The following is a 24,950-nucleotide window of genomic DNA, read 5'->3' on the forward strand; positions in this document are numbered from 1 at the left end:
AGTGCAGCGCCGGCCGCATCACATCATGCTGACCGCGCGCGCACTTGTCAGGACTCGGGAGCGGGGCAATGGCTATATCACATAACTGCAGCCCCGCTATATTCATGTGTTACAATGCTAAGCTGTGTGGAAATACATGAAATAACGGTATCGAATCGTTTGAGGATGCCCGGTATCTAAACAGTATCAAAGTTTCGATGCATCGTGCATCCCTAATATGTACACAACTGTATATGTATATATGTATATGTTACTGCTTTACAATGTCAAATTAAAGATTACTAAAGATAATATATTTATGGGCTTTAATCAAAAAAATGTATTTGTAATTAAAAAAAAAGTGGAAAAGGATCATATTGGGCAGTACATTCAACTGACCGATCCAAATATGAATAGGATTGTGCTGTGTAATTTGTATGTCTTGAGCACCTTCACATGGGATAAAGAAATCATTTTTGTGTAATTTCTTACATATTTTGTAACTTTTTCAGACGATGGGTGAGACTCCTCTTTGGTCGAGAATTTACTCTCCAGGACCTCCTTGTGGTTTGGGATGCTCTCTTCGCAGACAGCATTACTCTAGTCTTGGTGGATTATATTTTTGTAGCCATGCTGTTATATATCAGGGATGCATGTAAGTATCAAAGTTTGTTTATGTCATATTTATAGGAGACTGCTAAACTCTGTAAAAATAGATATCTTCTTATCTTGTTACTTCGTGATAGTGGAAGGGTCCAGAATTTCTTTGTTGTATGCAAGTATCTTCACTGGATTATAGTGGAAGGTTGCAGTACCAGCACAACAACGGTGGCATTACATTACAGATCATGTTCTTTATTGCTTAAAGTTCTGGGCAATTTTTGGAGAGGTTAGCAATTCATGATGGATTTTTTTCCTTAAAATACATGTGCACACTGTTCATTTTGATAGTAGCCTCCTGGATACAAGCAGTTTTCTGCCCTCAGCCCCAATGTCTAACTAGACCTACAGGAATTGATAGCACAAAAATCAGTATATTACAAAATACCTTTCTTTTGATTGAGCCACATGTTTGGCCAAATCCTAAATTTGGAGGATTTGTAGAAACACTCCATCAGGGAGACAGGAAATATTGTGCCAGTCCCCCAACCTGGTGTACCCTTCCAAACCACTATGAAAAAACTTAATGAAGAGTTAGGTCCCAGCCAACATTGTTGTCTTCCTGGTAGATGGAACCAAAAGTGAAATAACATTGCAGGTTAACAATGAGTGAAAATGGAAGATCTCCACAAGACCATGTATTTCCACAAGAGCGTGGAGATCTCTCATTGTCCCCCTATGTCCCTTGTTATCAAGCCGGGGCCTGAACATAGATGTTAGAGCATCTTAATAGGTACTCATTAGGGTTATATGAAAGACTTCCAAATGATTAATTATAGTGAAACTTTAAAAGAAACTTCAGTGCAAAACTCATGTTTCAATTTAACCCCCTTTCTTACGCAGCCATTTTTCTGTTTTTCATTTGTTTTTTCCTCCCCACCTTCCAAAAGCCATAACTTTAATTTTTACATCAACATAGCCGTATGAAGGCTTGTTTTTTGGAAGACGTGTTGTAGTTATTAATGTCACCACTTAAAGTTCCATATAATGTACTGTAAAACTGAAAAAAAATCTTTGTGGGTTGGTATTGGTAAAAACCTGTGATTCCTCCATTGCTTTTTGGCTTTCGTTGTTACGGTGTTCACCTTGCGGTAAAAACAACATATTAACTTTATTCTACAGGTCAATACGATTACTTCGATACCAAATTTATAAGTTACGAAAAAAAATCTATTTGTTGTCACCATGATCTGAGAGACATAACTTTTTCATGTTTCCGTCAATAGAGCGGTGTGAGGGCCTCTAAGCAGCAGAAAGATGGCGGTCTGGGGGACTTCATTAGCTAACCCAAGCTGTCATGACAACTATCAGCACCCCACAATTGCATCACAGGTGGACGATTGGTTGACAGAGGGGACCGCACCCCTATTTCTAACGGCTCAGCTTCCGCGGTCGCATTGACCATGGTGTCTAAGTGGTTAAATAGACGGGATCTGAGTTATCTCCGATCCCGGCTGTTGCAGTGAGGTGTCAGCTCCATACTTCCCCATGGCGGCCATGTTAAATCACATGTCACCAAGGGATTAAAGAGGTTTTCACACCAGATACATTTCAGAAATATTCATAGTATTTGCAATAAATGTCTGATTGTGGGAGTTTGTATGCCTTGTTACTCCTTCCCTTGGTTGGCCATAATTGTATTTAATGGTAAAAAAAAATACTTCCTTGAAGGTTTAGTTTTCATTACAAGTGGAAACTCCATTGATGCTACTGCATTGTTTCTTTGATAAATTGCTGTACACTTCCATATAGATGGGAATATACAATTGTGGCATTGATAAAAACAGTAAAGTGAATATAATGGCATCTTGATGGATCACCTAAGACTCCCTGGTTTTAATACATATATTTTGGACAAGAACATAAATGCGTCAGGGCATATTTAAATAAACATTAATATATAATTTTGTTTGGGCAACATAAGGCTCTGTGTTTTCCTTCTACTGTCAAGTTAGAAGTAAGTGAAATAGATTGTATACAACTACAGACTAAACTGGGTCAGGTGCAACAAAATTGACAGCTTGGAAATTTAAAAGGGAAATAAAAGCTGAAGTGATGTTGAGTAACTTGTATATGTTAGTCAAATACCAGTTATCCCGACAGAGGACAGGTAAAGGACTGATTGTCGAGTAAGTTACCGGTTGTTTTATTTCCCTCTTGCCACCAGTGCCTTTGTCTAGGGCTTGTGATCAATACAAATCTGATCTTGCCACACTTTGACTATTCAGGGTATGGAAAACTGAGTTATTGTCCGGTGAGTGCTTTCATCTCATTCTTCCTGGTGTCACTAGTATTTACTTGGATGCCAGGATTTTATTTTTTTTTGCCAGCCACTAGCTTGCCAGGACCAATAGGTCCATGTTGTGGTGGTGTTTCACTTCAAAGTAAATAAAGCCATGTATGAGATATTCATTTAAACTTAAAGGTTATGTAAACTTTTGAAGGCAAATAATTTACTTTTTTAGATACAGCTTCTATGTATCCTGTATCTTGCGGCCAAAGCCGAATCCGTCAGCTCTGCGGGACTGACAGCTTCGGTGAACACTGATCCTGCGTGTCTCTAACACGCAGGATCCAGCTATTATCGATCACATCTAAGTTCATGAACTTAGATGTGATCAATAATAGCTGGATCCTGCGTGTCAGACAGATGAAGGACCAGCGCTCACCAAAGCTCTTAGAATATGGCCACACAAAATATTTGTTTTCGAACAACAGTTTTTTTTCTAAAAGTGGTACTCTATATAAATGTGGTATCGCCGTAATCGTATTGATCTGCAGAATAAAGTTAACATGTTCGGTGAACGCTGTAACAAAGAAACCCAAAAATATTGGAGGAATCCGTTTTTTCCAATTCCACCCCCACAAAGAATTTTTTTTTTCTGTTTCCCAGTACATTATATGGAACTTTAAGTGGTGAACTTTTGGAAGGCAAGGGGGAAAATGTTAAACCAAAAAATGCCTGAGGCTCCAAGGGGTTACAATTCCGAAAAATAAATAAAATACTATCAAAATCAAACATGTTGAGTTTTGCTGCATATGATGATGAATGTGTGGAAGGAAATCAATGCATAGGATCAAATATAAAGTTAGAAATAGAAACAATTATATAAAATCAAAGGGAAAATATGAGCACAATGCATCATGTAAGTGCTGGATCTTTTTATTAATTTGGCCAGAAGTATTTTACACAGATTATCAGACGCCAGCTTACATCAATAATAATTAACTATATACATACATGTATGTATGTATGTATGTATGTATGTATGTATGTGTGTGTGTATATATATATATATATATATATATATATATATATAGAAACACATACCTGCGTATATACTATAAATATATATATTTTTACACAACCTTTTTTTTATTTGTTTGTTTGTGCTTGGTTTGTTGGAAGCAAGTTAATGGCTCCTTTGCTGGGAGAATGAGGCATCCTTTTTAATTAACCTAGAAGGTTTGCAGGATTTTCCTTATTATTTACTTCATTATTTACTTCATTCATGTCTTTACTTGTTTAAGCAATTAGCTTTAAATCAAATTAAAAGTGATGTTACAGGAGAATTGTTTGATTAGAAGTGGCACTACCTTTTAATGAATCTGATTTGTAATGCTGCACATCACATATTGTTTGTGGCTAAATTGCCTTTTCAGACATTTAGGACATATGTCAGATGTTGCAGAGGGTACAATTCTACTATTCTGAGCTTTTTATTCTAGTCGAGGTCATACCTTTTATGAAATTAAAGCATTTTTATTGGCACCACTGCAAGAAAACAAATAGACCTAACTGCAGTTTCCCAATCTTGCCATGTTTTTCTGTTGTCACAACCAGGGGTGGACTGACCATTCAGTATTAGGGCAGTGCCCACAGCCCCGGTCAGTTACAGCATTCACAAAATTTAAGTGCAGGGCATTCGACAAAATGAAAACGCAATTTAAAAGTGTTCTTTAAATGCACATTGTTAACCCAACCAACCTGCTCAAACCATGAACTTAGGGCTCGTGTGCTGTGTGAGAAATACAAAACAGCACGTGGACCCATTCATTTCAATGGGGCTATTCAGACATGCGTGAGTTTTCACGCAGCGTGTGTCCGTTGCGCGAAACTCACTACGTGTCCTATATTGGTGCGTTTTTGTGCACCTAGTCGTCCATATAAGTCTATGGGAGCGTGAAAACCCCGGACATCACACGGACGACATCCGTGTGCTGTTCGTGTTCCACACATCAGGTTACGCAGAAATTCAGAGAAATAAAAGAAAATAATAAGTGCTTGCACGGACGTGAAAGACACATGTCACACGCAAATTGCACTGATGCCAATACATAACGCACACTGATGGCACACGGACATGAAATGTAGGAAAAACGCAGCGTTTTTTTTACGCACGTAAATCTGACACGCTCGTCTGAATGTAGCCTAAGGCTATCTTTTTTACTTGAGGACCCAGACCACCCTCAGTCCTCCACTGCTGACAACCCTTTAGCTATTTATAAAGTGTTCTGGTCAGCTTGTAAGAACATTCTACAGAATAATTCTATGTATAACATTGAGTGAATGTGCAATGATTTTTCTTTAAGAATTCAGCTGCTTGGCTACACTCATAAGTGTTTTTCCTACATATAAAATATTTTCTGTGGTAAAGCGGGCTGTCACCACAGACATACTGTGGATATGCCATAAATGTCTGATAGATGCAGGTGCTACCTCTGGTTCGGTTAGGAGTCCCCGAATCCCATCCCACTTGGTGAGGCAGCTGCTGGCCGTCACTTCCACGTGGAGCAAGAGTGCACTATAGGACAGGAATCCAGGAACAGCCGAGCTCGCTGAGCTACGCTGTTTCAGTAACTCCTCCAGGCAGGAAAAAAGGTCGCTGGAACCCCATTCGGAAGAAAAGTGTGGGACACATACGTGGGACTCGGATCTATCAGACATTTATGGCATATCCTTTGGATTTGTAATAAATGTCTGTGGTGACACAACCAGTTTAAATCCTCGAATTAAAACCTAAAAATTCAGGTGTGACTGGAGTTAACCCCTAATACCTTTTTGCCCTCCATTTCACACTCACAATAGTCTTGGAAGTTATGGGTGGCGGTTTGATGAGGTCCTGACACTGAGCATCTGTTTCCCTTTTCTTGTTACTGCCTGTGACGGGTAAACTTCTTAGGCCTCATTCACATCTGCGTTGGGGTCCTGTTCTGACGTTCCGTTGGAGCTTTCCGTCATGAACAGACACAAACGGACGCAGATGGAAACCAGAGGTTTCCTTTTCCATCACCATTGATTTCAGTGGTGGCGGATCCGATGGCGTTTGTCTCTGCTGTGCACCAGACCCATCGTTTTACCGGAAGCAATAGCGTAGTCGTTATAGGGGCATTACACTGTGGGGGAAGCTGTGGGGAGCACTATGGGGCAATATACCGTGTGGGGGCAGTGTCAGGGGGTGTATTATATGCAGTAGTATACAGCAGGCTCAGGGGATAAATATAAATTCAATGGCGTAGCATGCAAAAAGGGGTGTGGCCTAAATAATCGTTCAATAATCGTAATCGAGGTTGCATGTTCAATTAATCGTGATTTTGATTTAGGTCATAATTACCCAGCCCTAGTGTTTGTGTGTGTGTATATATATATATATATATATATATCTATTATAAATGCAGGTATTGTCACAGCTATTACCTATGTTATGCTATGAGCAGTAATTCATGGATTCGTGTATTGCATGCATGATAATATTTGATGTTACATTAAAAAACATGTTACCAAGAAACTTTTGTTTGTGCTCAGCTTTAAAAGAATAAGAATTAAGGGGAGGAATGCTTGTTTGCAGTGCACTCGCAGATAGTATTGTTGCAGGCAGTCAATATGGTATACTAAACAAGCATCATTAATAGGCTTTGCTTTGACAGCCACAGCAGATGGATTGCTTGCATTTCGATTGGAGAAAAAAAATGCTTTTTTCATAGACCTGCTTTGAATGATGGGTTTAGTAATTGCCCTTGTAAAATGTCTGATTTTGGAAGTGTGAAAAAGAATACAGGGAAAAAAAGGCAATACTCAAAGAGAAGTGTCGCATATGAAGTACAGGTATTGTGTTTTGTCACTCAGGAATTAAATTACCATGAAACGGTTCTATCGCTGTCAGGTTGTGTTTGTTTTTCGTGTAGCATTACTATGTGACGTGTAGCAGTGAAAGTAGGCTTCATAAAATACTATTGTGGTGAGTCCAGATTTTCATTTAGTATTCTAATGTTAAGTAAACTGAGTGATAGATTTCAGAGTTAGAAGACCTGGCAGCTCTCCTGACTTGTCTGTTTTAGTAAATACTAAAGTTCTCTCGTATATAACCATTCCGGAGAATCTGCTTAGGACTCTGCATTATACCATTCCTCTGTTATTCCTCCTGAATTTATGAATAACTTGACTACTGGGTGTTACCATTCCCTAGTCAATAGGTGTGTACACAGCTTGACACTGTCAGCACTGATTGGACAGTGTCAGTCTGTGTAGGGACACACCCCCAACTGGTAACGCCCAGTTGTCAATTTATTTAAATATTTCTAGGAGGAATAACAGGAACGGCACAATGCAGAGTTCTAAAAAAAAAGAAGCTTCGGAATTGTTATATTGTGCGGAATACAATTATTTACTAAAACAGACAAGTTTGGACGCTGACAGATTTAACCATTTCCCGTCGCTCGGCCGGCGATTTACGTCGGGAAGGGGTATATCAATAAAAGTTTTTGGGTAACATGTTGCACAGCAGGGACCCAGCGGCAAGGTTTGTGATCAGAAATATTTCTGATCACAAGCATTTAACTCCTCAGATGCCGGTGTCAGATGTGACCACCGGCATCTGAGGGGTTTTCCCTGCCCCTTCCACTTCAGGGGCCGGTCATCGGCTCCCGCGCGGCGAAATCAGTGGAACCGGTGTATTTCTTTAGCAGCTGGTAGCCTTGTGAACGCTCCCATCCCTGCTATAGGAAGATTTCTATTGGAGCAGGTCTCAGTAGCAATGCACTGATTTGGCCATAAACTGTGATATTGCAGTCTATGGCATAAGTGATCTAATGATTGCAGGTTCAAGCCCCCTAGGGGGGCTAAAAAGAGTTTAAAAAAATTGTAAAAAATAAATATATAAAAAAAATACTCAAGTCACACCCCTTTTTCTTTATCACATATAAAAATAAACAATAATAAACATCATGTTAGGTATCCCCACGTCCGAAAATGGCCAAACTATAAAAATAGCCAAATATTTATCCAATACGGTAAATGTCGTAGCGGAAAAAAAGGTAAAAATGGCCAAATCTGTTTTTTTGCCACTTCAACCCCCCAAAAAATTAAAATAAAAAGTGGTCGAACTGCCCGACATTCCCCAAAATGGTATTAATAAAAACTACATTCACGTACAAAAAGACACCTTACAAAGCTCTGTACACAGAAATATAAAAAAGTTACGGGGGTCACAATATGGCGATGCAAATATTTCTTAGTTTCTTTCAAACTTTTACATTTTTTTTATATATCAGCAGAAAAGTTAGGCTGTAATCACACCATGTGCACACCTGGCGAATATGCCGAACATATATGCTATACAGTTGCATACATCTGTCCTTGATTCCTATTGTAACAACAAAATGTATAGCTTGCTGTAGACGTTTCTTTTGCCAGATACCTTTGTATTGGAAGACGTATTGAATTTGCTTGATATGTGGTTTTACCCAGACTCGTTCCCTTACTTTAATTTTAAGAATCTGAGAACAAGTTCACTCACCAGAGCTAGAGCTTGCCCATAGCAACAGGATAAAGTAGTTCCACGGGTCATCAGCAGGTGATCATACATAGAACAGAGGCATGGATTATTGTAATGAAGAACAGGCAATTAATCAGACTTAAAATGGTTACAAGGCACAAAATCTTGAGGCACCGGTATAACTGTACCCAGAAAAGAATCAAACTGGCAGAAGGGGGATGAGGCAGAGGAGTATTCAAGACAGATCAGGTCAGAATCTAAAGCCACAAGGCTATCTACAGCCACCACTAGAGGGAGCTTACTGCAAACTGTAATACATTCAAGGGAATGTCGCTAGAAAATGTTTTTATTTTTTTTTAGTTAAACAATTATTATTTAAGTAATTATACATTGTTTTAATTTTTTCACAAGTCAGGAAATATTATAAATTAGATTCTAATTTATAACATTTCCATGTGCTGGCCACTAGAGGGAGCAGTTCCCAAAATTGCAGCATGGTCAATGTGGTAAAGCAACCTCATTGCTTTATGCTGCAAATTTGGGGTAGACACACTCTCTCTAGTGTCCTCACACAATCCCCCCTCCCTTATTCTGGCTAGTGCCAGGAGAAGGAGGGGTTTGAATCTTCAAACCTCCTACACTGTGTGCCACCATTTTCTCAGTGACTGCACAGTATAGGAGGATTCTATACAGTGCTCAGCAGACAGTATAACACAAACATACACGAACATAATACACACATCACATACACAAACATAACTTACATGCTCCTGCTGCCGCCTCTGCTCCTATACCTTGCGTCTTCGCTTCCTTGAACATATGGCCGGAAGCCGCGGCCGGAAGTCGTCATCTTACTGTCCGGCAGCGGCTTCCGGTCCACATGAAAATGGTGCCGGATTTCGTTCTGCAAACGAGCTTCGTTTTGGTCTGTGTGGGAGCGGCGCATGCGCCGTTCCCACAAAGACGGCGTACGCTTCAGAGAATGGAACGGCTCCCGTTTGCATTCTCTATGGGGATGTATGTGTCGTATTCCATCTCTGTATGTGTCGTTAATCGACACATACACAGATGAAAAAAAATTGCAGCCCCATAGAGAAGTAAAAGTAAGTACAAAGTAAAAAGTAGAACATGAGAACACAAATAAATACAATTTATGTTAATAACATATTAAAAGCAATACGATAAAAAAAATAATTCATGGCACCTTCCCTTTAAACTCAGGAAGTAAACTACTAAGCTGCCTCTAATGGCGGTTGCAGGTAGCCAGCATGTTATACTGTATTTTAAATGTCTATGTAGGGGATTTGAAGCTCTGTATCAGAAAAATAGAGTTCTGAATGTTGGAAGGATATATTAAGAAATTAATTATCACAGAATGTTGGATCAAAAAACGATGTAATGATAAAAGGTGGAGATGAACTTTACGTCAAATCTCAAGATCTGGGAAAGAGGTGTTGCTAGTAATTTGCTGCATGATGCCTGACAACCTCTACTGAAAAGAGTCATATATGACACAGGTGTATTGGCACTGTGATGGCAGCAATTAATCCATGTCATTGCCTATCCCAAGCTGATCATAAGGATAGCGATAGTAAACTGCGCCACAAAATACAACAGGATTTCTTAACTTTTATAACTTGATATTAGAGGCAGACTTAAAGGGAACATCTATTTACAGAAAGCGTGTGAGATTTGTGGAGCAGCCTTCCAATAGGTGAGACGGGGGGCTTGTACAATTAAAGGGGTTTTCCACGTTTTCACAGGATAGGCCATCAGTATACGATTGGTGCGGGTTCGACACACGGACCCCGCACCAATTAGCTGCTGCGGCTGATTCATGGCATTGGTATCGCCGGAAGCAGAAGACTCCGGTCAAAGAATAGCGGCCGAGCTGCAGTACTGCAGCTCTGCTCCTATTCAAGTGAATAGGAGCAGAGCTGCAGTTCTGCCAAACAGCCGCTACACAGTGTACGGAGCCATCTGCTTCCGGCTCCACCTACTACATACCATTCAAAACGTCCGGTGCCCGGAGGTAGCTGGACCAGCTGATAGGTGCAGGGTCCGGGTGTCGGACGCCACCGATCATATACTGATGACCTATCCAGTGGATAGGTCATCAGTTGTCAGACAGTGGAAAACCCCTTTAAGACAGAACTTCACACCACATTTGGTCATTATGTGGTAACCATCTTGAAATGAAAAATGTACAGTACCCATAGGCATCTTTAAAGCCGTTTTTTTGGGATACGACAGGCAGATTTACATTTGGACCTGTCTGAAGAAAAAGAGGCCAAATAAAAATTTCCCCTTTAAAAAAAACAAAAAGGCAACAGTCAAATGGAAGACAACTTTTTACAACGTTTACAGTGTCAACCATTTTCTGCAGTAAAAGATTAGACTCTTCTTCACATAGATTGTTTTCACACTGTGTTTAAGGTATACACCAGGAAAGCTACGGGTGTATATTTTAGATGGAACCATAGGCCACCATTCACCCGACAGAGGCCTAAAAAGTATCCTTTTGGCCTCTCGGTCGGGATTGTATATTACTGTGTTTGTGGGATAGAATAGCGTAGTCAGCTATGCTATTCTATCCAGAGGCATCCCACACGAAAAAAGTACAGTATACCTCATGGCATAAGTTTTTTCTAACATGGGAGCCTAAAGATAATGGATGCCACTGTATGCCTATACAGCATCCTCCCAATGTATACCTCTGACATAAACACTGAACACAGTGAGCCTAAGTTTTATAAGAGAAATTTTAAATGACAAAAGAACCCTCAAAAATATGCACAAGATAATATCAACCTACCACAAATCATCAATCAAAAAAGAAAAATGTAACAAATAATAAACAAGTCGCCTTCCTAAAGGTAAAAAAAACCTTGTATATTATATCAATACCTTTTGGCCCATCTATTTATCTCCCTTTTATAATACATTGAATGTTCACACTATATCTTGATATGTATTTTCTCCTTTCTTCAGTAATCTCCAGCAACTATCAGACGTGCCTGGGTCTCCTAATGCACTACCCACCGATCGGTGACGTTCACTCCCTCATTCTCAAGGCTCTGTTTCTGCGAGACCCAAAGGTATAGTAACACTAAAAGCCTGTTTTCTTCAGCGCCTCAAGCACACCAACAATTACACCATCAAAGAGTATAAGTGTGTTTTAGACGAAGATCTTACTTGGCAGCTAGTAATAGACATTAGCATAAAGTTTTGGGACCTCATGGAGAGATTACGTCTGGAGGCTGTCATCTACTATCTGTACTGACAATGGTACATATCATTAATCACAGAGGGTGCATGTGGAGGGGGGAGATGCTTGAGATCTGTATTAATCGTGTGCTGTATAGCAACAAGTTCCGCAGAGTTGTTTAAAAACAGGTGAGACAGTCACTTTATGTACCTCTGTCTTATATTTAATGTTAAATTTAATCTACCATTCATATAACAAAATAAAGGACAAGAACATTGATATTGTAATTCACATAATTGCTGCATGACGTTTTGTATGGTGTCCTGATTCTGATTTTTTTTTCATAAGCTGGTCACACAACAAATTATTAGCTTAGTATTCATTTGTTTTTCTTTTTAGTTTAGCCACCAAAGTGATTAAAGAAAATGTGCCCAAAATTGTATACAGAGACATGTCAAAAGATAGTTTCATAGGGTGCACTGGGACCTCCAAGATCACAGAAATGATAAAACTGTGGGAATTGTCCCCGGACCCAGTGTCGGACTGGGGTTACTTGGGCCTACCCTTCATCTATGCAGAACATGTGCATGACCACTTTTAATTGCATTGTAAACTTTTTGTAATAATTGCACACACAACATATAAAGCCCAATAACTTATTTATAAATCAACCATTAAAAAGCTATGTGCGCCTTCGAAAGCGATTTTTTTTAAAATGTATTAATTTTTTTATAAAAAGAACAATCAGTGTGTTTTTCACACTGTATCTCAATAAGTAAAAATTATTTTGAATAAAAACTAATTAGAAAGTTGCACAAAACACACTGATTGACCTTTTTATTTAAGAAGAATTACTTTCAAAGGTTTACATAGCCTTTAAGAAATAGCCATTGGCTCCAAATAGGGTTCTCTTCTGCTGGTCCTTTGAGGCCCATTGTTGTGTCAGAGCCTGGGCCCACTGGAGGATCCTGTGGTACACTGGTAGGTCAGTCCAATCCTGCCCGAATCACAATGATACCATCTTCGTACATATTTCTATGACCTATCAAAAATAAATTTTTGTGCATAATGGGTCACATTTATTTAAGCTAAAAGAAGTCAGATTGACCAACCGTGTTATAATGTGTACTTTCATCATTTACAAGCAGGGTCAGGAATCCTATTTCTTTTGGTAGTTCTGACAAGCTGAACCAACAGGGCAGAGATAATTTCTGTCAAATCATTAATCAATATATAGACCCAAACCCAGCCTTGCACATGAGGAAGCTGTTGGCCAAACAGCTATGTCTCCCAATTTCACCAAAAACATACATGTTTGTCTCGGCCGAACGTGCAAGTTTAGTTCAATGAGGAGAGGGGAATAAAACCTCTGATCTCCTGTGGGAACAAAGGATCAGCCATTTTTCTATCCCCGAAGGCAGATGGGAGGCCCCTATACACATAAGATTGTTGGCCGATCCCACCGATATTGATAGGTTTGGCCAACTTTTATCTGTGTGTGTTTAACCATATATATTTTACCCTTTTAAATTAGTGTAATACTGTACACACAATTGCATTGTAAATTTAGGTTCCATGTACCCTCCACTCTGGTGTGATATTGATCTTTAAATTGCCTCCTTAGTGTTTACCAGCTTGTTCTTTTCTGAGAGGAAAAACTTAAGCCCAATTAGAAACTAAAAGTCATAGAGGATGTGAACATATTGTTTTCTCTAAATAGCCAGATGTTCCACCGTGTCCTAAAGGCAGGAAGGCCTGAGAATAAAAGGTTTGAGACTATTGTTTTAAGTTAACGGTGAATCTTGAAAATCTGCCTGTACCCTTTAGCAAATAAAATTCTAATACAGCAACATCAGCATAGAAATATTTTCTTAATGCACATCCATATCCGCATACGTTGATTTTAAAAGTGTTAACTTTATCACAATGAGTGATACCTACCGCATTGCTAAATTTGTATTACAAGCATTAAGGTTTTAAATTGGCAACTAAGAACAAAACAAGAGCTTTCCTTTCATTTTATGACCATTTGTGTCTATAGCAATAGCCAGAAGTGACTTAATCAGTAAATTTTCACACCATATCTATCATACATGTAACAGAATAAGATTAAAAGATGTGCAAGTCTTTTTTAAATGTGGCAACATGTCTGTTTTTTTGCTATTTTTCTAAAGCATGTTACCAGGGATATAGTTGGGGTGGCTGGTGAACATGTGCATTAGGTGCTTGGTGTCTGTGGGGAGTGATAACAAGTTACTCGGTCTAGGTCACAGAATTTAAATGCAGCAAACTGAATCTTTGTCATGGTATAAACAATCAATATCTGATCAGTGGAGGTCCAACTCTCTGCATCCCCGCCGATGGTTCCCCTTTATTTCTTACAACACTATACTGTACAACGTCGACTCATTCGTAGCGGCAGAGCACAGTATTACATCTTCCTCTGATTTAATTATATTTCACGAGACATCCCCTTTAACCTAATGTATTTAAGATTTAGGCTAGTATTCCTTATGTACTCTCTTCACAGTCCAACTAATCTTTGGTGACCCTTAAAAAAAAATATCCATCTGATTGGCCATAGATTCTGCTATTAAGCACCCTAGGGCTTAATAATTTTGCTGCCTTGCAGCTGATACACAATACACTGTCAATGTCTGTAGCGGATTCGAAGTCCAGTGGCGGAAACAATCAGGCAGGAGGGTGCTAAAAGCAAGAGTAGTCAAGTAACAGTCCAGGTTCAGTACACAGATCAGCGGCAATAGGTTGTAGCATGAGGCAGAGATGTGGTCTGGAAACAGTCCAAGTTCGGTACACAATTAAGCAGCAATAGTTTATAGATAGGCAGCAAGGAACTAGACTATAGGCAGGAAGCTTAAGGGTTTTTCCACATGTAGTGGAATTGCTGCATATTTTCCATCCAGAATTGCATATGGAAAATACGCAGCAGAATACAGTAGCAGCAAAGTGGGTGAGATTTAACAAATCTCATTCACACTCTGCGTAAGAATTCCAACCAGAAATTGACCAGTGCATATTTTTCGGACTGCAGCATGTCAATTCCTGTTGCGGAAAGTGGACTGAATTGCTGCGTTTTTCCATCTCCAAATATTGTGAAAAACGCAGCAAAATACGCACAATTTTCTGCAGTCAAAACTGCAGGAAATGGTGCGTTTTTGCCGCACCGTAAATTCTGCTACTTTCAACAGAATTGTTGCAGAAATTTTCTGCAGCAATATTATGTGTGGACAAGCCCTAAGGCCCCCTGCACACGTAACATATTTGCTGGATTCGCAGACAGAAAATCCACAGAGTATTACAGTAGCAGTGTAGTGGATGAGATTTTAAAAAATCTCATCTACACTCTGCTTAAAAACGTCCTTGCAGAAATTGACCTGCGGTGCAGGTTTTTAAAACCGCAGCATGTTAATTCATGCTGTGAAATTATTACATATTGGTTAAAGACATTTCCTATTGAGTTCAAAGGGGAAGTGAAATTTTACAGCCAATCACAAGCTGCAATGGTCACATGGAATAAAACCAGTAGCGTTCCTACCGCTGTAGCAGCCATAGCATGAGCCCCCCCCCATGGCCGGAGGCTCCGCTAGCAGCTGCTATGGCTGCTACAGCGCGACGCCACTGAAGGGGTTGTTCCTACAAAGACATGCATCCCCTATCCACTGGATAGGGGACACATGTGTGATCGCTGGGATGCCCAGCGATAAGGAGAACGGGGGAACGAAAGTCCCCTGAAGTTCTCCATGACAAACCTCGGACTTCCGGGGTCTGTCTGCAGCTCCATAGAAATTACTTGAGCACCAGTCGCGCTTGTGCGCATGCGTGACCAGCGCTCCTTTCATTTTTATTGAACTACACAGATGCCGGAAGTCCGAGGTTTGTCATGGAGAACTTCGGGGGAATTTCGGTCCCCCGTTCTCCTTATCGCTGCCAGCGATCACACATGTATCCCCTATCGTGTGGATATGGGATCTATCTCTTTTGTAGGACAAACTATAGGCCATTTTTTTTTTTGGGGGGGGGGTGCTATATGGCGTTATCTACAGTGGGGATCTGTATGGCGCTATCTACAGGGGGGTCTGTATGGTGTTATCTACAGGGGGGTCTGTATGGCGTTATCTACACGGGGGGGTCTGTATGGCGTTATCTACAGGGGGGGCTGTATGGTGTTATCTACAGGGGGCTGTATGGCGTTATCTACAGGAGGGATTTGGGGCTGTATGGCGTTATCTACAGGGGGGCTGTATGACGTTATCTACAGGGGGGGCTGTATGGCGTTATCTACAGGGTGCCTGTATGGTGTTATCTACAGGGGGTTTGGGGCTGTAAGACGTTATCTACAGGGGGGCTGTATGGCGCTATCTACAGGGGGGATTTGAGGCTGTAAGGCATTATCTACAGGGGGGCTGTATGGCATTATCTACAGGGGGGATTTGGGGCTGTAAAACGTTATCTACAGGGGGCTGTGTAAGGCGTTATCTACAGGGAGCTGCGTATGGTGCTATCTATAGGGGGGCGCTGTGTGGTGGAATCTATAGGGAGGCACTATCAACAAGGGGGGGAGTTGTGTGATACCCAGCGGAGGGGGGCCCCAGTCAAAAGTTTGCTATGGGGCCCAGTCTTTCCTAGTTACGCCCCTGAATAAAACATCATCCCAGGAGGCCAACACTGACACTATCCCTGGGTGGAGTAAAGCGTCGCTATGGTATACCAGGGAGGGGCTATTTTTTGGTGACTGCAACAGCAATTCCTGTCAAAAGTCTACACTAAATCCAACACGATTTGGTGCGGACTTTCAGTCTGAATTACCGACCTGTGTGAAGGGGCTTAATAGTCTGGCAGTCAGGAAGTGCAAGGGCCCCACTTTTAGGCCTCATTTACACGAGCGTGTGCGTTTTGCGCGCGCAAAAAACGCTGCGTTTTGCGCGCGCAAAAGGCACTTGGCAGCTCCGTGTGTCATCCGTGTATGATGCGCGGCTGCGTGATTTTCACGCAGCCGCCATCATAGAGATGAGGCTAGTCGACGCCCGTCACTGTCCAAGGTGCTGAAAGAGCTAACTGATCGGCAGTAACTCTTTCAGCACCCTCGACAGTGAATGCCGAACACAATATACACCAACCAGTGAATAAAAAAAGACTTTCATACTTACCAAGAACTTCCTGCTTCCCCCAGTCCGGGCTCCCGGCCGTTGCCTTGGTGACGCGTCCCTCTCTTGTCATCCGGCCCCACCTCCCAGGATGACGCCGCAGTCCATGAGACCGCTGCAGCCTGTGATTGGCTGCAGCCTGTGCTTGGCCTGTGATTGGCTGCAGCTGTCACTTGGACTGAACTGTCATCCCGGGAGGTCGGACCGGAGTTATCGGTAAGTCAGAACGTCTTTTTTTTTTTACAGGTTCATGGATTTTCGGAGCGGAAGTCACTGTCCATGGTGCTGAACCAGTTTAACGCTTTCAGCACCGTGGACAGTGACTGTCTCCTGACGTCGCGTACCCGAACATTTTTTACCGGTTTCGGTCAAAACGAGTTTGGCCGAACCCGGTGAAGTTCGGTGCGCTCATCTCGAATTTGACACTCCGTTTGGATGTTTGTAAACAGAAAAGCACGTGGTGCTTTTCTGTTTACATTCAGGAGTTTGACAGCTCTTGCGCGAATCACGCAGTTCGCACGGAAGTGCTTCCGTGCGGCATGCGTGGTTTTCACGCACCCATTGACTTCAATGGGTGCGTGAGTGCGCGAAAAACGCACGATTATAGAACATGTCGTGAGTTTTTTTCTGCGCACACGCGCTGAGCGCAATTCACGCATCGTCTAAACTGCCCCATTGACTAATATAGGTGCGTACGACATGCGTGCAAAGCACGCGCGTCGCACGCGCGTATATTACGTTCGTGTAAATGAGGCCTTATAGCAAGCCAAAAGGGTGAAACCAATAAAGGCAATCGAGGCACGGAATCCAGAGAGGCATTCAAGGGGATTCGATTCCGCAGTAGAGCTGTCCAACATTTCATATAGCTTAATCAGAAGAGATACTGCCTGGCACACAGGAGTCTCTGGGTTCAATTCCTGACACTTCTACAAGCTCAAAGTTTGTGCTGACCACTATTTTACTTATCATTGTGGTAAGAAAGTCATGAAAAATGTACACACAAATCTAAAAAAAAATAAGAAAAAAAATATATATATACATATACACACACACATATATATATGTATATTTATTTTTTATTTTTTTGCACACTCCAATAACTCATGACCGGTCATGTGTAGCACTACTCCTCTTATTCCTAACCAAAAAATTTGGAGTGTTAGGGCTCATTCACACGAGCGTGAACAATGTCCCTGTGCTGCGCATGGAAATCACGCGCAGTACACGGTCCCATTGATTTCAATGGGGCCGTTCACACATGCGTGAGTTTTCAAGCAGCGAGAGTCCACTGTGTGAAACTGACTGAATGTCCTACATTGGTGCGTTTTCACGCACCTACGCGCCCATTTAACTTAATGAGTGTGTGAAAACCACGCACCGCACACGGATGCACATTCGTGTGCGGTGCGTGATTTGCGCACCAATTCCATTGAAAAAAAAAACGTGCTTTGCAAGTGCGTGAATAACACATGCCACTCGCAAAGCACGCTGATGCATAACGCTACACACACGGACCAGACCCACACTCGTTTTTTACGTGCGTGAACCTGATACGCTGGTGTGAATGTAGACTTATGCTGCTGGTTTCTATCACTGAAAATTCTGGGCCATTGGCCATTTGCCATTAATGTGCCATTGGACCTATTTTTGCTGAATGCAGGATTTAGCAAGCAAGTCAAAATTCAGGTTCCAAGTTTAATGGAGATCTTTTTTTTTTTTACCATTAACCACTTGACCAATCTCGTGCTCCTGCTTTGACAGGCATTAGACAATCAGATGTTAACACCATTATCTGACATGACTACTTGAGAGAAATGATAGGGTTTGTTATTTTAGGCAGGCATTAATGATCAGGTCTGATGACATCGGTGCACAACTCTAAAACTAAAGACATATGTCATGCTAGTTTATGGTCAAAATCACAAGTAAAATCAGTTCTTTATTCAGATAAAAATGTAATATACTATTAGTTATAAGTTATGAAGACAAAATAATAACTTCAGAAAATGAGGTAGACAAAAGAATTGATGAGGGGGAATTATTATTTTATAACTATAGTGGTCAAACTTGACATTTAGGGCCAAATCAAACTACTAATAAAATAATATAGTAATACATCTGAACTGAACAAATTAAAGAAACATTTATGAAGCATTTAGGAGTACTGGTTTCTGTTCACCTACTGGCCAATATCAACTTAGCATAGCTGGCAGTTACTACATGGATTAGTGTGCATGAAAGGATTAGTGGGCGGGTGGGGTGGGTCTGTGTCTTCAACAGTTTAGCAAGTTGGCGACTAAATCTTCTAGTCTTTGCTTAATAAAGTAGTGAAAGCCTTCTCTTCCACCTGTCTATATATATTTAGTATATAGACACAGTACAAAAGCTGCAGATTTGTCAACGTTGTCGAAATCTGGATTTGCAGAGCATAGGATATATGCCCAGCCCTAGTCTACCCCTGTGGGCTCCAAGAACATTGTTGCATCCTGTTGAGACATCTTGTTTTTTAAGACGAAATTACAAATCTGCAGATAAACTTTTAAATGACCATTCACAATTTGATACAAGGGCCCTCTAAAAATAACCTTGTCACAGGGATTCTCACTGCCGAGAACCCCAATGATCCCTAATAAGTTATTTTTAAAATTCGTTTTCTAAAGCGGACAACCCCTTTAAAAAAGAAAGGGAGGTAATAGGGCATCTATCCTGTTGCCATAAACTGTCTGGATCCTGTTTTCCAACAGGACACAAAAATGTGTCAGTCTGCAAATGGACATTTAGTCCCATTAAAGCCTACAGGATATGTTAAAATACAAGCATACGTCTTAATAGGATGCACAAACATGATGTGAACAGGCTCCAAGAAACTCTATAATTAACCCAGTCCTTGTCATATCATCTAGTCCTCAATACAAATACATAAGAACTATATATTTTTTCTGTATATTTAGTAAGTCTTTTATGTAGTTGACATTTGCTGCAATGTGCCATCCGACTCATGCTTGTTTTTTTTAACTTTTGGGAATAATATTAGTACATTTGAGTTAATGCAAGACAGTTGCAGGAGAGTGCTTTATTTCTTGTGTCTTAATGTGTTTTTACTTGATACCTTAACCCTTAGGCTGGATTCACACGAGCACATTACGTCCGTAATGGATGGAACGTATTTCGGCAGTAAGTCCCGGACCGAACACAGTGCAGGGAGCCGGGCTCCTAGCATCATAGTTATGTACGATGCTAGGAGTCCCTGCCTCTCCATGGAACTACTGTTCCGTACTGAAAACATGATTACAGTACGGGACAGTTGTCCGGCAGCGAGGCAGGGACTCCTAGCATCGTACATAACTATGATGCTAGGAGGCCGGCTCCCTGCAGTGTGTTCGGTCCGGGACTTGCGGCTGAAATACGTTCCGTCCATTACGGACGTAACATGCTCGTGTGAATCCAGCCTTACATTGCTAGATATATATATATGTATGTGTGTGTGTGTGTGTGTGTGTGTGTGTGTGTGTGTGTGTGTGTATGTGTATATATATATAAGCTATATAAAACATAATGGTATAAATTTTATATATTTCTCAACCTGCTGTCTAGTCATTCTAGTAATTCTGTTTCAATATGTCTTTATTAAACAGTTGAGACATCAGAAAATATATGTGAACAGTTCTACTCGCAGGTAGAAGTAAATAGTTAGTCTCAAATAATAATTAAATCGTTAATTCCAATAAGTTTTAACATTTTGAGAAAATGGGATTCAAAATAATATGGGTAATAAAAGAAAGGTAAATAAAATAAATGTTGTGAAGAACGTATACAGGTCATCGTAAAGAAAAAATAAAATGTATACAACAGACAACGTATGAGCTCCCACTAGAGAGGGAGAGGTACGGCATATACAGAATTATTCCAACACATCCAATCTTTACAGAACCGGTCATGTCTTTGTATGCTACAGGCATAAATATATTGATAGTTTGTATTCACTTTTTTAATGATATCTGTGATGGTCGGGATGTTACATGTTTTCCATCTGAACGCTACAGCTGATGTGGCAGATATTAATATATGACATATTACAATTTGGAATTCAATCCTAAATATCAGAACACCGAAAACAACTTGTTGTACACCTGGGCTAATACTAGCAGTCTTTTGGGGGCACATTGTTATGCATAAATAACCACGTAACAAGAAATAAGTTAATAACCCTAAATGAAAAAAAATTTTTATTTGTTTTTGTTTCATAATAACAATAGATAAAAAACTAAAATAGATTGAAAAACTGACGAAATCAGCTATAACTTATTCCTTTGTCCATAGCCCTAAATAAAAATACAGTTGCTGGATTGCATAGCACAGACTGGTGTATTATTTTGCTTGAAAAGTTTTATACTTATCAACATAATGATAATCAATATGATTTTTTAAATTATTTTTTTTATTGTACTAGTAGAAATAAAGTAAGCCCTGCATCCACTGGCATTAGTACTGCAGTAAAACAGGGCGCTGTGAAGAGCTAGAATGCACCATCCCCGTGCTTCTGGTTTTCTGCTCAAAACTTGAACAATTTGAGCAGGAATTAGCAAAGATATAAATGATATATAATAACAGAGAAAATTGGATGCGTACTTTAACATCAGATAGATGCGCTGGCAAGGCTCTGCGAGGTGCTTGTACATTGACCATCTTCAGCTCTGACAGCAACTGCAAAATAAAAGGCTAAATTAGCATTTTCATTTAGAAATATCACGGGCTTTGGAAGAATTAAGATGGATCTAACATCACAACGGAGACCAAGGAGAGGATTTCTACAAGCTGTCTTTTTTAGAAATATTTGTTTAAATAAGGCTAATTTAGTTAATCCTTCGCAGTTTTACGGTAATTGCAGTTCTATCAGACTGTTTGTTCCAGGTTTAAAATACTGCAGAATTTTACAATCCAAAAAGACAGAAAGGGAAAAAATCTGTTTCGCTGGCACTGAAGAGACAAATATTTTTTCTGACAGTTTCGCTTTGCATATACTGTTAAGTATCGCTATGTATCTTCATCACCCGCTTTCATTCAGACAATTTGGTTTCTGTTATGTTCCTCTAAATCCCTTTTAGTGGCTGAGGTTTGGCCCACCTGTCTCCTCTAAAACACCTGCAACATATGTTTGCCTAACCCTAATGTGCTTTTCCTTTTGGGGCCTATGAATTTCCCCTTGAGCTTTTTGCTTATAAACAGCTGAGTAATTTTGTTTTCTAATGACGCTTTCATTTCCCCTGGCAATGAGGCAATAACATATTCTGTAAACCAAGTGTCCTTTTTCACTAGGCTACATTTTTTTAAAACGTATTTTATATCTATTTTTTGGGTTTACAATGTTTGGATCATAACTCTAAATGATTCCGTCTTAATTAATACAGTAAGTAAATGCAGATCATTTTTGACCACTTTTGGATCTCCACAATGTTAATATGGCTGAAGACTTAAATAAGAGAGATGTGGTTTATCTTCATGGCCGCAAAGATTTTTTTTTAGGAACACTGCAGTATATCTGTATTTAACAAAGTGTATCATCACAGATGAATAAAAGTCAATTCTGAAAGATGCAACTTTCCTTTTTGGAGAAGCACCTTTTGTATTAAATTGTTAAAATGCTTGTTCTACGTCATTCATAAATGATCCGCATACTACAGTACTAATAAGGCTCACGTACACTACCATAGTATGGATCTATAATGTACACCCTATGACTTTCTACGACCCCTGAGTTGTATGGAGCTATAATACGGCTCCCATAAATGTCTGTGGGGCCCTCCTGTTAATTTGGGGACAAGAAGATGGATCATTATTCGTTATTTGCTTATTTTACAAGTTATTGTACAGTCTTTTTTTATTCTGAATAATAACATGGTTTTTACTGCCATGAAAACCCATAGGCTATGTTCACACGGAGTATTTTGCAGAGTTTTTTGACGCGGAAACCGCGTCGCAAAACTCGGCAAAAACGGCCCGAAAACGCCTCCCATTGATTTCAATGGGAGGCGTCGGCATCTTTTTCCCGCGAGCAGTAAAACTGCCTCGCGGGAAAAAGAAGCGACAATCCCTATCTTCGGTCACTTCCGCCTCTGACCTCCCATTGATTTCAATGGGAGGCAGAGAAAGCGTATTTCGCGGTGTTTTATGCCCGCGGGCGAAAAATGGCGCGAAAATCTCCGCGAAAATCGGCGTGCAGGAAGAGGAATATCTGCCTCAAACTTCCAAACGGAATTTTGAGGCAGATATTCCTCCTGCTAAATACCCCGAGTGAACATAGCCTTAAAGTATAAAAAGCTATAGAAATAATGTGTGAAGATTTTACCTAAAGTAAAGAATTCCATTGTTGTATACAGTGTGTGTATCTACTTTTATTATTCTTCAAATTGTAATAAAATAAAAAAATACTAGTTTCTCTCTTACAGTAGGATCTTTTAGTGTTTCACTTTTAGTATTATTATAACTTACTTGGACATGGAATTGTTTTATTAAAAGCTGAGAACTAGATTAAGAAAACATTTACATGAAATGGTGTCATATAATGTAACGATTATTTTGTCTTATGCAAAAATAATGTGATATAATAAATAGTAGTTTAACCCTTTGGTGACCAAGGCTTTTAATGCCGAAATGGCCATAGAAAATGTTCTCTTTTGTAAAGATACACACAGGCTGAAGGGTGAATATGTCCTTTTTTTTTTTTCGTTTTTACTTTCACCAAATTTTAATTCACCCTACAAAGGGTGCATTTATATGGTACCAAAAATTAACCAGTATCTTTTTATTTTTCAAGTTTATGTAGGGGAACATGGACAAAAATGGGAAAAATAAAAATTTTATTTTTGATTTTTCAATAAAATAAATAAAAATTAATTCAATAAATAATTTTAAAAAACACAGAAAATGCCTACAAATGGCATGTGAGCATCAGTACTGGACCATGAAGCACTGGAAGAAGATGGCCTGGTCTGATGATTCACGTTTTCTGTTTCACCATGTCAACAACTGGGTGCATGTGCGTCGCTTACCTGGGGAAGAGATGGCACCTGGATGCACTGAGAATAAGACAGGCCAGCAGAGGCAGTGGGATGCTCTGGGCAATGTTCTGCTGGGAAACCTTGAGTCCTGGCATTCATGTGGATGTTACTTTGGCACTTACCACCAATCTAAATATTTTTTCAGACCAAGTACACCCCTTTATGGCACAATTAATCCCTAATGGCAGTGGCCTCTTTCAGCAGGATAATACGTTATTCCGCACTGCAAAAATTGTCCAGGAATGGTTTGAGGAACATGATAAAGAGTTCAAGGTGTTGTCTTGGCCTCCAAATTCCCCAGATCTCAATCCGATCACGCATCAGTGGGATGTGCTGGAAAAACAAATCTGATCCATGGAGGCCCCATCTCACAAATTACAGGACTTAAAGGATCTTCTTCTAACCGCAGTAAAGGCCCTTTTACACTGGGCAAGTATCGGGCAGATAAGCATTCATATAACACTCATTGACGATAATTGCCCTGTGTAAAGAGTTCAGCAATCAGCAGATGAACTAACAAATGCTCGTTCATCTCCCGATCATATCATTTTAAAAAACTGAAATATTATCATTGTCGGCAGCACATCTCCCTGTGTAAGCAGGGAGACGCGCTGCCAACATAATAATGTATGATCACGAGCAATCGGAGTAACGACCGCTCGTCCCCATACATAGCTCCGTGTGATAGGAACAAACGAGCGCCGATCAACGAGCTGTCTCGTTGATTGGCCCTCGTTGCATCGGCCAAAATTGTCTGGTGTAATAGGGCCTTTAGTGGTCTGCGGTTTTATCGTGCCAGATCACACCTTCAGAGGACTTGTGGAGTCGATGCCTCAATGGGTCAGAGCTGTTTTGGTGGCACGAGGGGGACCTAAACAATATTAGGCAGGTGCTTTTAATGTTATGAACGGTGTATAAATCCTAGTTGCACAGACAAATGTATACATTTGTTTAATGCCAAGGGCTAAATATGATTTACATTATTTTTCCTGGTGCTGTTCGTATCAGTATGTATTAAATGTGTGATGTGTTTACGCTAAAGTTTTTGAAAATTTCATGGCGGTATAATGAGGGGGTCAGAAGATTGCATTATGCAGTGAACAGA

The 24,950-nt window shown here is 40.2% G+C and overlaps 1 protein-coding gene across 3 annotated transcripts in view; it reads left to right on the forward strand.

Annotated features, from left to right (window-relative positions):
* TBC1D5 (TBC1 domain family member 5) overlaps positions 1 to 24,950 on the forward strand; it is a 475,979-nt gene that overhangs the window by 340,745 nt on the left and 110,284 nt on the right. For all 3 annotated transcript variants that reach the window (XM_075827228.1, XM_075827227.1, XM_075827229.1), the window contains 2 exons: positions 492 to 634; positions 11,406 to 11,512. In XM_075827228.1, coding sequence (XP_075683343.1) covers positions 492 to 634; positions 11,406 to 11,512 — 250 coding nt within the window. The remainder of the gene's footprint in view (positions 1 to 491; positions 635 to 11,405; positions 11,513 to 24,950) is intronic.

Source organism: Rhinoderma darwinii, chromosome 5 (assembly GCF_050947455.1).
Source record: "Rhinoderma darwinii isolate aRhiDar2 chromosome 5, aRhiDar2.hap1, whole genome shotgun sequence".
NCBI lineage: Eukaryota > Metazoa > Chordata > Amphibia > Anura > Rhinodermatidae > Rhinoderma > Rhinoderma darwinii.